The sequence below is a fragment of the Papaver somniferum genome, chromosome 3 (assembly GCF_003573695.1).
Source record: "Papaver somniferum cultivar HN1 chromosome 3, ASM357369v1, whole genome shotgun sequence".
In the NCBI taxonomy this organism is placed as follows: domain Eukaryota; kingdom Viridiplantae; phylum Streptophyta; class Magnoliopsida; order Ranunculales; family Papaveraceae; genus Papaver; species Papaver somniferum.
The window spans coordinates 223289358-223306225 of NC_039360.1; the positions used below are offsets into that span (position 1 = coordinate 223289358).

The 16868-nt window shown below is 39.0% G+C and overlaps 1 protein-coding gene across 1 annotated transcript; it reads right to left on the reverse strand.

Moving 5' to 3' along the window:
- Window positions 1-13793: 13793 nt before the first annotated feature.
- On the reverse strand, window positions 13794-16175 carry LOC113360708 (putative disease resistance protein RGA4). The gene has a single exon (XM_026604180.1). The coding sequence runs from the start codon at window positions 16173-16175 to the stop codon at window positions 13794-13796; it is 2382 nt and encodes a 793-aa protein (XP_026459965.1).
- Window positions 16176-16868: the final 693 nt, after the last annotated feature.

Sequence of the window (16868 nt, forward strand, 5' to 3'; positions counted from 1 at the left end):
GCAAATCCTAGCCGTCCAAGGTCGCCAAACAATGCATGGTAACCTTTGACCCAAAACCTTAGTTTTGTCCACGCCAAACCGCGCCAAGGCATACCATGCCACATGTGCCAATGGCATGCCAACCACCTTGCCACGTCATATCATGCCGGCCTTCCCCATGCGGCTACCAAAACGAAGGCGTTCGACGATCAACGACCACCCTTCCATCCTAGATGCAAATCCTAGCCGTCCAAGGTCGCCAAACAACTCATGGTAACCTTTGGCCCAAAATCCTAGTTTTGGCCACGCCAAACCGCGCCAAGGCATGCCATGCCAATGGCATGCCAAACACCTTGTCGCTCCATACCATGCCGGCCTTCCCCGTGCGGCTACCAAAACGAAGGCGTGCGACGATCAACGGCCACCCTTCCATCCTAGATGCAAATCCTAGCCGTCCAAGGTCGCCAAACAACGCATGGTAAACTTTGTCCCAAAACCCTAGTTTTGGCCACGCCAAACCGCGCCAAGGCATGCCATGCCACATGTGCCAATGGCATGCCAACCACCTTTCCGCGCCATACCATGTCGGCCTTCCCCATGCAGCTACCAAAACGAAGGCGTGCAACGATCAACGACCACCCTTCCATCCTAGATGCAAATCATATCCGTCCAAGGTCGCCAAACAACGCATGGTAACCTTTGGCCCAAAACCTAGTTTTGGCAACGCCAAACCGCGCCAAGGCATGTCATGCCACATGTGCCAATGGCATGCCAACAACCTTGCCACTCCATACATGCCGGCTTTCCCTATGCGGCTACCAAAACGAAGGCCTGCAACAATCAACGACCACTTTTTCATCTAAGATGCTGATCATAGCCATCAAAGGTTACCAGCTAACATGTGGCAACCTTTGGCCCTTGTTTGGTCGCGCCTAAACAAAGCCAAAACCCTAACTTTTGGCCGCGCCTAAACTGGGCCATATTAAAGCCATACCGATAATACTTTCATGCCACTGGCTACCAAACGAAAGGTTGCAATAATCAACGACTACCTTCCTCTTAAGATGCAAAATCTCGACCGTTGAAGGTCACCACTGAGCCGGAAAGTCTCCCAAGCTCAACTTGCCAGACAACAACAACATGCTACATGTTTTCCATGAAAACACTTGAGACATCAACACATGTCACAAACTGGGGGATGCTCATTGCGCATTGGCTTGGCGGTTTACAACATGCGGTGTACACTACGTTCGTTATAAGAAAGTGTCATACGGATGAGGCGGTTAGTAAATACATGGAGTAATGGTTAAACGCTTTCTTTTATGGAACATCAATTCCAAGTGTTACCAGTTACCACCTCCTCCCATTTACTCACCCGTTTTCCATTTCTTAATGAGACCAGAGTACGTTTCACTTCGACTTGTATAAATTGCATTACCTATTGATAGACGCATTTATGTGTCTATTTTGATCCCAATTGTATATATTGTTAGTGCTCTATTTTGTGCTTATTTGGTTATTTTATGTCTTTGTAGGTGTTTTTGGAGAAACACACTTGTGGGGAGAAATTTGGTCGAAAATTTGATAAAAGCACCCGGAGGAACCTGTTATACGGACCCTCGAGTTTGGATAAGGGTCTACCAGTTACTAAGGGGAACCCTATGGCTATCTACACCCCAATTGCTTAAGGGAGACCAGTCACAGATAAGGGGAGGTCATCTTCAACGATTCAAATCTCAAATTTGGCGGGAAAGTTTGTCCAGCAAAGTTCAGACTTAGGGTTGGATTTTTCGGCAAGATTTAAAGAGACTCAATCGTTAATATTAGTTGGGACAGACTTCTTAAGGTTAAACAGGGTGGATAGGTCCATCATATTTGATTAAGTAGGGTCGGATCCCCGAGTTTGATTGAAACAGTGGAGGATGGGTTTCTCGGGTTTTCAGGGAAGGATTCGAGAGAGGTATAGCCGGAGTTTTTCATCGGAATAAATTCAGATCAACACTTTGCGACAAGATAGGAACGGTAAGCAGTTTGGTTTCGAAGAAATAGGAGAGCAACGTGAGTTACGTAAAAACAGAGAAGGAGAAAGTTTCTGAGATTTGTTTCTCTGTTTATGGAAGTTACGCGGCCAGATGAGTAACTAAAATGCTCTATTCGATATCAGTACATCCTTTGAAGAGTTTGGAAAGTGTAAAATACGCCAGAAGACGCGTAAAGAAAGATTTGGAGAGAATTATTCCCGAAACTTGTGGTGGAGGAAAAGAGATAATATTGGAATGATTAATCGAGATATTTTTGCCCGGATATGTATATATAGCCTGTGGTGAGGTCAAGGAAAAAAAATCGGGAGTTGGGGGACCGAACGGAGGGTTTGGATGAGCTACAGACCAAAAATCAATAGTTTCAGTTGTATTCATCATCAACAGGAACGAGGAAGAAGAAGGCCATAACCGTTTCCTAATCTTTCAAATTCAATATCCTTGTAACAGTTCTGCAACAATTATTCTTGTTAGCCTTTTCTCTGTAACACTGAACTCTGTAATAGTGGATTCTGTATTTGTTACAGATTCGCTTTCTCAATAAAAACACCTATTTGAGCCTTGATTAAATATTTTGAGCGTGTTTCTACCATGACGAGCTAAACCCCAACACTGGAATGACGGAGGAAACCAATTTTCATACATGGGTAATTATATTTAATTCTTATATTACTTTTGCACTAATTAAAATTGAATTATGATTTTAATTAATTAGTTGTCATCTCATTTGATGGTTCATGCTTGCTTAGATGTTTTTATGTCCCATGCTTAGGATTTACAACTAATGTTTTAAGAATCTGCCTTGGAAAAAATAAGAGTCCATACCTTTGTTGAGATGTAATTGTTAAAAGAATTAATATTTGAACCTTATCTTATGAGTTTGGTGGAATCCTAAGTCCCAGTTTCTCCGATATTGATATCATCTTTTTGTATATATTTATTAGAGTTAATATTTAAGTCTAGAATCGAGTCTACACAAGTCCGAGTTGAACGAACTTTATTTACCACTTGAAAAAAACTACATCAATTTTTGGACCGAACGACAAGTTCAGGTCAGGAGGATACAACAATCAGAAAACATTTGCTAGCTTTCCATCTGTTAGCTTCCCACTTTCTGATACAAGTCGTGAAACAACTATTCTAATCTCAATACTTTCTTCGCTTCCCTCCCCAAAACCAACCCTTCTCCTTAACTTTGTGACCGAAGCAAGTCTGGAACAACCATTTCTTGGTTTAGGCCGGATTTGTATAGATTGATCTCTCGAATCTAAAGTACTCCCTTGTAGTACATTGTGTAGGGTTTAAATTCGTTTCTCACCCACACACCCGAATTACCAAAATCAGCAGAAACCGTTTTCACCCTCAAACAATTGGAGACCACGGTGGGAGATTGATCTTTCGGTTACAATGTCAATTTTCGACCATCGATCCCATGCTTCAACCCAGACATCAAGGAGGTAGAAGCAAGCGATCCGCTCAGGGATCGACGACTCAGTTACCAGATGACCCGATTATCAATCTTGACACGACGAGGGATGACTGGGGACTGCCTAGAGGTTAAAATCAAACGATCCAACCAGGGATCGACAACTCGATTATCAGATGAGACGACTGGGGACTTTCCACAATCATGGCGGTGCCTCCCGTAAAACTCAGTCTTACACCTGGAATATTCCCTTTTCACCAGGAGACCTGAAAAACCGAGTAAGTCTTACCTAGACAAAATACATGGTTTTCTATTTCAAGTTTTCACGGGAATGATGAAACCGATAGCCATGTTATGTTTCACCCCATGTCATCTACCGACAGGCAACGCTCGCGGTTCCATGGTTTTCCTAGGATGTTTGCGTCACTTTCAATCGTAACCAAGACAACATCATTCCCAAAACAATCCATTCCAAAACAATTCATTCCAAAAGAATAATCCAAAACCCTCAAGGTAACATTTGTCTATTAACCCAAAAATATAAGAAATCAAAACCATAAACTAGGCGTTTCATTTGCCTTTCGAAAAAAAAACCTAAAAATAAGAAGTTCAGAAGACAGAAATGCATTCAAGGAAAGTTTTACGACAATGGCTTGCTCTTCTTAGAAAGAGCCTCCTTCGTGCTTTGGTGAGCCGCCCTCTTCAACTTCAGCTTCCTGGACAATTTTTCGACTTCCGCTTCCTGCTTCTTCACCATATCCGCAGAAGGACCTTCGACTGTTTCGACCAGCAACTTTTCAACCTCAAAGAAACCTTCAACGAACCAAGGAACATTGAACTCGAAGTTTACACACATGTCATGATGGAACCTTCAGCTCGGGATTACATCCTCAGAAACAGTATTACCGGTCACGTTGCACATGTCGTCAATCGAAGACAAAGCTTCCTTCACACGCTTAACCAACGCGAATCGACTAGTAACCTTCTTGGTCGTGGAGATATGTCCGTAGATTTCCCATATATGCTCAAAATAATTATTTATTGCTCAAAAAGTGGTTTACAAATGATGAAAAGGTGTAAAACAATTGAACAGAAAAATCGCAACAGAAATAACTGTTGCAAAGGCGCTGTTCAGCTGTTACAAGAAGAACGATAAATGATAACTGTTGTTGTACGACGAACTACGATCCACATTACGACCCACGGGTGTGCGTCTTAGACACTGTTGAAGAACGACGGTCTTTGGATGTCTGTTCTTCGTGTTCTTCATCTTCATCAATGGCAGCAGCAGCAGCAGAGAGAAATCATAGTTATCGATTCTGCAGCGTTCCTTCTCTCCTCCCAACTCTCGACCCCCTTCTACTCGACCCAAGGGGTCCTTTTATACCCTCCAGAATCCTTTAATCCCTCTCATTAACTCGTATAAATCTTCATAACTCGGAATATTTTTTTTTATTTTCTTGAGCAAAAGTTTCCTGAATTAGATTCTTCACGCGTTAGATATCCCCTAGAACGTTCCAAATCATCTAGTCATCACCCAAGATGTTGCTCGAACCCTCACACATCATCAAAACACACATTGATCCTCCCAGAACTCACGATTATCCCTTTCCTGCACGTGCAGCTCTGTTTTCTGCCCGTGACTTCCTTAGCTAATCCTAGCCAAATTCGATCGACCAGAGCGCAACCAATAGATTTATACATGTCCCAGGAACAATCCCACCAAGTTTCAGCCATTGAATCTCTTTGTAGATCGTTCAAAAATCGAAACAAAAATCTGCCAGAACCTGTTCTTGGTTTCCCGCCATTTCTCAAAATTTGAATTTTTGAGAACAAAATGTCCTCCCCCTAATCCTGTACGGGTGTCCCTTTAGCAATTTGGGATGAAATAGTAATTCTTGGGTGGAAATAGTAATTTTTCTAGGTTCCTCCGGGACATTTCTGGGACGTTTCCGGTGCATTTCCGGGGTGCCTTTAGTACTTTTCTCCGGGGGTGTAAATCATCACTTTTTGAGCAACTCTTTCCACAGAAGGGTATTTTCTCCAAAAACACCTAAACAAACATAAAAACACCGTAATAAGAACAAATGGGTACTAACAAAATACACAAAAGAGATGAAAATAGACATATAAATGTGTCTATCAAATCACTGAAAAGACCCAGCAATAGGAAAATAGTAGGGAACCCAAGAAAACAATTCTTCTAAATAGAGGAAATGTTAATAGGGTAGAAGGATCTGATGAGTCTGATGCCAAAATTGCTTCTATAGCAAAAAGGTTAGAAGCCTTAGAGTTGAGTCATACTAGTGGTGGAATAGAGCCCAAATCCTTTTGGGAAGGGCAGACTATTGAAGAGCAAGGCCATGCTATCTATAACAACTCTAGGTTTGAAAACCGTCAGAAGTTTGATTTTTTTGTTTTTTTTTGAAACCTACAACCCAGGTTGGAGAAACCATCCTAATTTCTCTCGTTTTTTTTTCTTTTTCTTTTTTGAAACACAATAAAAACAAGGCTAAAATTTACATGGCCATGAGAGAGGGACTTTAGCACTTGGATCTTTGCAACTTGTAATGTCTTGGTATCATGAACTTCAATAACTTATATCATTTTGATAACTTCTTGTAACTAAGTCTTCAACTTTTATTTTTGAATTATTATTTTCTATTGTTGCTTCTAAACTTTAAACGTCTTCAACAATCTTCATATATTTTGATGTCGCTCCGCTTGTTGATGATGATAAGTTTCTACTGAGAGAGAGTCGTAATAGTAAATCACATGAAGTTGGGGGAACTAACAACTAGCCTAGACAACTAGCCCAGTTCCTTCTCAGTAGTTGTGTAGTTCAGTTGGGCATCATTCAGAGTTTTGCTAGCATACTAAATCACATGAAGTAATTTGTTTTCTCTCTGTCCTAACACAACGCCTATAGCATAATCTGAAGCATCACACATGATCTCAAAAGGTAGGTTCCAGTTGGGTGACTGGACTATGGGGGAAGTAGTGAGTAAAGTCTTAAGCTTCTCAAAAGCCTCTAAACAAGCATCATCAAAGATGAACTTAACATCTTTTGCAAGAATATTGCAAAGAGGTCTAGAAATCAAGCTAAAATCCTTAATGAATCGACGATAAAAACCTGCAGGCCCTAAGAATGACCTAATATCTCTTACGGTTTTTGGGACCTGTAAAGTTTTAATAAGGTCAACTTTGGATTTATCTACCTCTATACCCTTAAAAGATACGATATGCCCTAAAACAATTCCTGAACGAACCATGAAATGACATTTCTCCCAATTAAGCACTGAATTCTTCTCCTTACACCTAGTCAAAACTAATGACAAATGATGCAAGAAATCAACGAAAGATGAACCAAACACTGAGAAATCATCCATAAAGACCTCTAAAAACCGTTCTACCATGTCAGAAAATATGTTCATCATACAACATTGAAAAGTCGCAGGGGCATTACAAAGTCCAAAAGGCATGCGTCTATACGCAAAGGTACCAAAGGGACATGTAAAAGTGGTTTTCTCTTTGTCTTCTGGGGAAATTACTATCTGATTATATCCTGAATAGCCGTCTAAGAAGCAATAGTGACTATGACCTGATAATCGCTCTAGCATCTGCTCTATGAAAGGAAGGGTAAAGTGGTCCTTCCTAGAGACCTTGTTCAATTTCCTATAGTCAATACAAACACGCCAACCCGTGGTCACTCGGGTTGGGATTAACTCATTGTTATCATTCTGGACTACAGCAATACCGGATTTCTTCGGAACAACCTGAACAGGGCTGACCCACTTACTGTCTGAAATGGGGTAGATAATTCCTGCATCTAACAACTTAAGAACCTCGGTTCGAACTACTTCTTTCATATTAGGTTTCAGTCGACGTTGCATCTCCCTAGAAGGCTTGGTGTCACTTTCTAAATAGATCTGATGCATATAAACAATAGGACTTATACCATTAATATCTGTAATGGTCCACCCTGAAGCTTCCTTGTTATTTTGAAGGACAGTTATTAGCCTACTTTCTTGATCACTATCCAAGTCGGATTCTACAATTACAGGTAAAGTTTCAGAGTATCTGGCAATGGTTTAAGGTCCAACTTAGGAGGCTCTTCTAACGAAGGGACTTGGGTAGACTTAGAAAATGGTTGTAGTTCGAACCTAAGTTTCCATCCATTACTAGTGTCTAACAAAGGGGTTGAATCTAACAAAGCATTCACCTCATTAATCACATTATCATCATCAAAATCATCCCAAAGTGAGCTATGCATTTCTCTAATGGATCTTCTAATAAAGTGTTTGGTAATGACTCCTCGACTAATGTTCCTATCATGTTTACCTATTCTACGCTCGATTCATCTAGCTCGGAGGGTAGCTTACTAATATTAAAAATGTTCATCTCAATAGTCATATTACTAAAAGACAAATTCATTATACCATTTCGACAATTAATGATCGCATTGGATGTAGCTAAAAATAGGCGACCTAACATCACTGGTATTTGGTTCTCTGGGTCAGGTACAGGTTAGGTATCTAAGATAACAAAATCCACCGGATATATAAACTTGCCGACCTCAATAAGAACATACTCGATAACACCACGAGGAATTTTAACACACCTATCAGCTAACTGGAGTGTTATCTGGGTAGATTTCATCTCACCAAGCCCAAGCTTAAGATACACATGGTATGGAAGTAAGTTCACACTGGCTCCTAAGTCAAGCAGCGGTTTCTCAACACGGTATTTCCCTATTGTGCAAGCAATAGTAGGGGAACCCGGGTCTTTATACTTAGGAGTAGTAGTATTCTGAATAATAGAACTCACATGACTAGCTATGAAGGATTTGTTCTGGACATTGAGCTTACACTTTCGCGTACACAAGTCCTTAAGGAACTTGGCATAAAATGGAATCTGCCTAATTGCTTCTAATAATGGAAGGTTGATAGTGATCTGCTTAAATACTTCCAATATATCATTAAAGTTGGACTCTCTCTTAGTTAGAACTAACTGCTGTTGGAATGGGGCTCTGGGAACAAAGTTTGGCTTATCATAGGCCTCATTGGTTTCCTTAGAGACTCTATCAATCTCTTCATCTTCTAATTCAGAAGGGTGAACTACAACATGTTCACTATCAGGCATGGAAACCTTATTGTCTATTTCTCTACCACTCCTAAGGATTTTGATTGCATTCACATGATCAGATGATCTTCCTCCTATTTCATGAACTCCTCTAGGATTCAGTTGCGTCTCACTAGGAAAACTCCCATTATATCTCTCACTTAGAATCTTAGCCATTTGGAGAACTTGAAGTTCTAACTTAGCAAAAGTCTTGTTATTATGTTGAAAATTCTTCTTGGTTTCCTCTTGAAAACTAGCCTGGTTCTTCACTAACATTTCTTGGGTCTGTGCTAACATGTCATGGCACTTTTTTAATATACTAAGAGATTCCTATAAGCTAGTTATTCTATTCTCATAAGGGTTCTGGAACTGGGCTTGACCTGAAGAGTCTTAAAACCAAAACCTGGGGGAGGTTGAGAATTACTAGACTGGCCTGACTCTGGCCTTTACAGATGTGTAGCAGATGTCCCTCTCATCTTTATCTCTCTCCTAATCTTATCCACATGTAAAGCGGATGCATATTACAATGTTTATCTAGTTATGAAGCGGATATCTCTTTATCTAGCAGTGTTGCAGATGTGTCTCCCCTATTCTTTATTCAGCTTTAGAGCTGATACCCTTAATTTCTAAGGCATACTAGTTAGTTGGAGATAGTTTGAGAATATGTATGTCCTCATAGCTCTTTGGATACTTGTGACCAATTAGAAGTCAAGGTTTTGTGGCTACACCTCTGGTAAACCCTCTCGGGATTAACTCGGTCACTAGGCCACCCAGTGAGTTAGAATTTTATTTTCTAGATTAAATTTGCTCGGGACTAGAAAATAATAAGTTTGGGGGTATTTAATAGACGCATTTATGTGTCTAATATGTCTCAATTGTATATATTTTTGGTGCTCGATTTTGTATTTATTTTGTTATTTTATATCTTTGTAGGTTTTTAAAGAGAAATAAGCTCTTGCGGGGAAATTTGCTTGAAAAGTGGTGTTTTACACCTCATGATGAAGTACTAAAGGCACCCCATAAATGCGCTAAAAGCACCCAGAAAATTACTATTTCCACCCCAATTGCTAAAGGGACCCCAGGAACGGATTAGGGGGAGGTCACTTTCTTCCCAAAATTCAAAAAAGTTTTAGCGGGAAAGAAAAGCTCACAGCGACGGAAAATTTAGGGTTGGATTTTTAACCATGTTTTAGTGTGAGTCAATGGCTGGAATCGTTTGGACAGATTTGATTGAGCTTAACAGAGTTAGCATGCGTGTTGGAATCAATTAAATTGGGATGTACATGTGGTTTGAATCGAAACAGGGAAGAATGTTTTTTTTCTCCGAGAATGTCACGGATTTCGAGTTATGTTTAGAAAGTTTTCTCGTGTCCTGAGCGTGTTTGAAACACTCTTTGATGTATAGACGATTGTTTGGATGCATAATAACTACAACAAATACGTGAAGAAACGATTACAGGAAATAATCCCGTGAAAATAAAATTTATTTATTACATAGATTTTGGGATTCATTAAGGAAGATTCTTGGTGCGGATGTGTATATAAAGGATGTTCGGGACTCATAGAGGGGGGTCAAGAGTTTGTCGAAGAGTTTGGTGAGAGTTAGGAGTAACAGAGGATCGAGAAAATCAAGTGGCAGAAAACACCATTTTCTGCTGCTGCAGCTGCTGAAGAACACGAAGAACAGACAACCAAAGATCATCGTTCTTCAACAGTAACATCGATAATAGGGTGGCGGTCTTAGAACTACGGTATTAGCAACAATACTCTTTTATCGTTCTTTGTAACAGTGTTTTGCAACAATTATAAACGTTGCAAACACCCGATTTTCATCATTTTTCTCTCCATTTCAGCATTGTAAACAATTTTTGAGCATGAATCAACATTTTGAGCAAGTTTACACAATGATGAGCTAAACCCAATTCCTGGGGTGACGGAGGAAGCCATTCTCCCAAGAATTATGTGATAATCTCTATTTTATAAATTTATGTAATATTTTTTTATATGATTAATTGCATCGATAAAAAATGAATTAAATGGTTTTTATTAATCAAATGTGTTTTCTCTTGATAATTCATGCTTAGTTTTAGATTCTTGATGCGTTATACTTGCGACTAACATTTGATATTTTGGAAATCTAATTTTGGCAATAATTTAGAATCGAACCGATTGTTTAAATTGCATGATTTATATTAATTTTGAATCACATAAATATTAATGAATGGTGGAATCCTAACCCATGTTTCTCCATAAGATTCACAACACCTTGTTGTTTAATTTTGCTATATTTTTCGTTTTAAAATTAAGTCTAGAATCTACTTTCACAAGTCTTAGAGTTCGAATCCTATTTACCACTACTACAACCACTTTAAAAATCCTACCATCCATTGTTCGCGCGATAGCTATTCCATATCAAGAACAGTGTTATAAGGCGAACAAGGAGGAATATTCAATTCAATTCAATTCCCTTCAACTCAAAATCGACTTGGAATTGCGCAATCTCTTCAAGTTGTTTCTTCCCTCCTCTGGGGGGTATGATCAGTATGGCAATAGGTAGAAAATGTTACAGAAACAAAAGGAAGATCAAGAAGAGGAAATGAAAAAGATAGAGATAATGAAATGGGAGATGAGGAGGAAGAGGAAGATAAATAGCAGCAGCAGAAGAAATATACAGAGCAGAAAGATTTGGAGGAAGAAAGAGAAGAGAAATAGCGTAAAAGAATGAATGAGAGAGTGAAGGGATATATATAAATATAAGATATCGTTCCTCTCCCAGAGACAACCCGCCTCTCACGCGCCCATTAACTGAAGGACCAATAAAAAGAGGCGGTTACCGACAATTAAGGCGGAGTCAGAGACGTGTCAAATCAAAGAGCTATTGGATAAACACGTGTAGAGAGATGTGCGGAAAATCAGGAAAAGTGTCGTGGATCTAAAAGAATACGAAGAGTTAGGGTGACCCGGGATAATGAAATTTCTCTCATCACCCTTTATTTTGAAAGATTGATATGAGAAGAGGTAAAATGTGGGAGAAAAATATCGCACAACCAATAGGAGCACGATGAAGATCATTCTAGTAACAGGCGAATACTACGTGCTCAACTAATCCGCGCTGACGCAATGACGTCACCCAGTCACACCAAACACGTGAAAACCAGCACGGAAGTAAACGGGAAGAACATTAATAGAGGCGATTGTGTCTCCCTCCACATCCCGAAAATAAAGGATTAATTAGTTGTCCTCCACTGAATAACCCCTGTAAAAGGGACCATAAACCATTGTAAAGAGAGATCTGATTTTTGAGAATTGTAGTGAGAAAATAAGGAGAGAGAAAGTGTTCTAGTTCAAGTTAGGGTTTTCCTTCCCAACACTTGAATTTTCCCGTTAATCTAATAAAGGCTTTTGCAAAGTTTCTTATGATGTTTTAGTGTGTTCTTAGCAAATTAGTAAGGGTGTATGTCGCAGGATATCCTGCAACTAAGCTTTATCATCTCCGCTGCTTTCAAACTATTTATTTAATGACTCGTATTCTGTACAAAAAAACAAAACATAAATCAAACTTCATTCACATTCAGAGCATGATTAAGTAGAAACGAATGAAAACAAAATTCAAAATTCAGGAGTATATGATTGCAATTATATGACAGAAACACAACTCATATCTACATTCTTGGTCTGCTTAGCCATACATACATACACCCACAAAGCAAATAAGTAGGAAAACTCAAGCTAATATTAGAAAGAATACAAATAACTACCGGAAACACAAAGTAATTTATGGATATGCACGAGTACAAAATCTAGTAGAACACGCCATTTACATCAATGCTAGAATTAATACACCCAACCCAAAAGTAGAAAATGAAAGCAACTCTTTATGTAGCCTGGGATAGAGATAAACTACCTGCTAAACCTTGGAGGATGGAGATAATAAGACATACATTTCAGAAACCAAGTAGGAAATCGTAGAGAGAGTAGGTACTCTGAGTACCTGCTACTTCATCATCAAATTAATCAAGTCTTTTAAATCGGATGGATCTCTTCGCTGCTCATTTCTTTGGATAAAATCAACCCACAGGTATTGGAGAAATGAGAGAGATTTGAGATCGTAGGTTAAGGACACCTGCACTTGTGGGCAATTGAAAATGAGTAATCTTTGAAGTGAAGTCCAACCTCGTAAATCTGGCAGAAACTTAAGAACTGGGCAATCAATGAGATCCAACTTTTGAAGAGAGACATTGCAGAGTTTAGGGCCACGCAAAGCAACTTCGTTCTCATTCTCATCATCTACACCAAAGCCTTCAAATTGATCGCACTCTTTAATACTCAGAACTTGAAGATTACAATTGTTTTGGAGTATGCTTACTGGGTAGTATATAAGCTCCTCAATATTCTCCAACGTTATGGCTGTCAGAGATGTCTGGTTTCTCCCAACTGAGCATAATAAATTGTGGTGAATCCTCTGTAATTTCAACATCGTCAGAGAAGAAAGCAAAGGTATATCTGTTAAACTTTTGCAGCCATCGATTTCCAAAATCTGGAGATAAGGAGGATATGAATAACATAAATTTTCTAGAAGGAACATATCAGTAAGAAAGAGTTGAACTAAAGAAGGAAATCCGCCAATATCTAAACTCGTCAGAGACATTCCTGTTAGATAAAGAAACCTGAGACGTGGGAGCTGCCCAATAACTGCAGGAAGCTGATTTATTCTTTTGCAGTTCACAAATTTCAAACGTACCATGTTCTGAAGACCAGATTCAACACACATCCACGTGGGAAGGTTGCACCCCATGAAGTTATAAATAGCCAATTCTTTCAGACCAGTTGGGGGTTGGAGAGCTTCAAATACTTGAAAATTAAGCGACTTCTGCTCCCACCACCTCATATCCAACTCTTCTTCTTTTTCATCCCAGAGTAGTCTCAAATCACGAAGATTCTGTTTTGCTTTCAAATTTGCTCCCTCAGCATCTATTGGGTTTTTCACATTCTGTAGGCCCTTAATGCTAATCTCCTCCAGAAAGTGCAAGTTCCCTAACTCTTCAATACCAGGCTGGTTTGTTACTTTTTCTCGCACCTTGTAACTCAATGTTCGCAGGCAAATGAGTTTTTCAATACCCATTGGTGTTCCCATGTGAAAGTAATAAAACTTTCTTAGTTTTACCCAATTTGCTACCTCTTTTGGAAGCTCACACCCCCAAAGATTTACATACTCAAGATTGTAGAGGTTAGAGCAAGATTTGGGTACCCTCCAGATCAAGTGATCTCAACTGATATAGTTCTCCAAAATCTTCTGGTAATACTTCTAGTAATGGGCAGTTTTTGAAATTAAAAATGCTCAAATTGTTAAGACCTGCCACATACTCCGGTAACGTTTTTAAAATTTTGCACGTATTGATATCTAATGTTTGTAAATGGCGGAGGCTAGTAACAAAATCAGGTATTTTTTCAATAGGTGTAAAAGACATATCAAGAAATCGAAGAAATTCTAACCCAATGACAGAGTCGGGAAAGGTAGTAAAGTTTTTACAATGATTGAGATCTAATCTTTGCAAATTGCGGAGGCTAGTAACAGAATCAGGTAATTCTTTGATATCTGAAAACGAGATATCAAGGTGCCTTAGGTGATTTAAAGATCCCATCTCTTTAATACGATTTTGAACAAGGGCACACCCACTTAATACCAACGTCTGCAAATTGTAAAGCCTACTGAAGGAATAATCATCTAATAGATTACTATTTAGATGCATAGAGGAAATGTGGAAGTACCTTAATCGCCTTAACTTAGAAGTCGTATATCTCATACCCGAACAGTCTTTAGCCGGACGTCCCAAATGTAGGATACGTAAGTGATTATTACTTGAGAATCTACAGAGGTTCAAATAATAATTTGGTTCAAGAACAATAACTGTTCGCAACTTCTTTAGTTTGCTCATGGTTTTATGAAATGTTGCAGATAATTCTTTATCCATTATTAAGTTTAAGCGGCGAACTTCAGAAAGTTTTTCCAACTGATCAGGTCCCTTGACAGTCGAGCACTCATGATCTCCTACAACAACCTGGGCTAGATCATGGACAAGATCATGCATTTTGAATGTCGTAACATCATCTAACTCGTTCTTTTCTACCCCATCGAAAAATGAACTCCACATTAAGCTTTCAAAGTATTCGTCTCCAATATCTTCAAACGAGCAGTTGGTTCCCACGTTAGAAGGCTGCAGGAATCCTTCGGCCATCCACAGTTGAATAAGAGTTTGCTTGCTTAACTCCCAATCTTTGGGAAAGATTGAGCAATAAGAGAAACACCGCTGCAAATGAGGTGATAAGTTATCATAACTCAATTTTAATATCGGTATGATTTTGCATTCGGGTGTGTTCCACATATCATTTTCTCTAATAGATAACCAATTGCGCTCTTTATTTTTCGAGTGCATTAGGCTTCCGAGAAATTTTGCTGCTAGTGGTAAACCACCACATTTATCAGCTATCTCTTTTCCAATGCTAATCATGTTCGGAGTCTTCAATGCTCCGCCAGGAGAAAAGGCTTTTCCCTCCATAATAGACCAACATTCATCTGCTTGTAATTTTTCTAAGAAGTACGGAGAAATACTTCCTTTCACAATATCCGCTACCTGCCTTTTACGTGTAGTTGTTAATATTTTACTCCCTTGAGCTCCAACAATCAACGAACTTTGTAATAATTTCTCCCATTGGTCGGCATCCTCATTCCACAGATCATCAAGGACTAGCAAATACCTTTTCCCAGTCAGCTGTTGACGAACTTTGAACACCAGTACATCAAAATTTGAGAAACCACTGAATTTTTCTAGTGTTATGGACTCCATGATATCTGATAAAAGCCTATGAACATTAAAATACTCAGAAACGCACACCCAAATTTTTGGATCGAAGTGCTTTTTTACGGAATCATCGTTGTAAACGAGCTGAGCAAGTGTCGTCTTTCCAAGGCCTCCCATTCCCACTATAGATGCGACATGAGGTACTTTTTCTAGATGATTGCTTGGTGATGTTGATGTTGATGCGGTGACCGTTGTCAACATTCTTACGAGTTTATCTTTATCATTTTCTCTTCCTACAATTTGTTCCATGCTTGCAAAGGATGTGGTTTGCCGGCATTGTCGCTCCCTACTTTCCTCGCAAGCAACAGTAGTACTGCTAGGAATAGTTTTCAACTGAAACATATCCATATCTCTGATAATTTCTTTCAATTTGCTGTTAATCCCTTTGATTTGACTCGCCAGCTTGTAACGAAAAGACAATGGGTTGGAAGAGGAAACGAAGTCATGAACCTTGTACCTCAAACTGTCTCTTTTGAGCAGGCGCATGGCTTGGTAGGAGAACTCATCCATCACATCATCAGCATCATAAGCAACGTCCTTAAGCCTTCTAAGCCAAAGTCTTACAGCTTCATCCCTTACTTGTTTCCTCTCAGCATCAGCTATCACAACAAGAATCATCTCTAAGGTTCTTTGAAGCTTGTCTAACTCATCTTTGACGCCCCAAGCGGAACCAATTTCTTGGACAACAACAGGCACCAATTTCTTTAATATTTGTGTTACACCGTTAATAAGGATTCTTTCAGTGGCCATTATGAGATTTCTTATTGAATAGAAAGCACTTGATAATGAAAAGAAGATTCAAAAATCAAGTGAATATATGAATTCAAGAAGTTCGAATTGATGTTTGATGGTACACTAGCTATACGAGATGTATAAGGTTTCTGTCTTTTAATTAGTCGTCCCAGTGGTGGAACCACGATCTAACATTTCCGGGGTGGGAAAAATCTTTTTAATAATGTCAATTTTTTTGTTTTAAAAACTCAAAATTTTTGACGATTTTGAACGTAGATTTTTTTCATCTTCGAATTTAAATATCATAGCTTAGCTTGCATTGCTTTGGCTTGCTATTAGTTAAATACATCACCATCACACCAATCCAACTGAAATTATAATTAAGTCATTGACTAGCTTTAGCTACGCAAGTTGTTCGATTAGAATGTAGTGGACGGCATGTTGCCAAAATATTGGTAGTGCAGCCCATGATCTCTCTAAGTTTTCAAGTTTTTTTTTTTGAAAAAACAATATAAATAATTACTCGTCTTTCGTTTGGTACCTTCAATTATTTTCTTAAACTAATTAAGTTGATGGTAATAATTATTTGTTACATTTTTTGTGGGGCAAAATATCGTACAAGGAAAACAAATAAATTTCGCGTTCAGTAAAAGAAGCCATAATCACGAAGACACAATAACCACCAAAGACAAGGCGAAGGGTAATCACGCG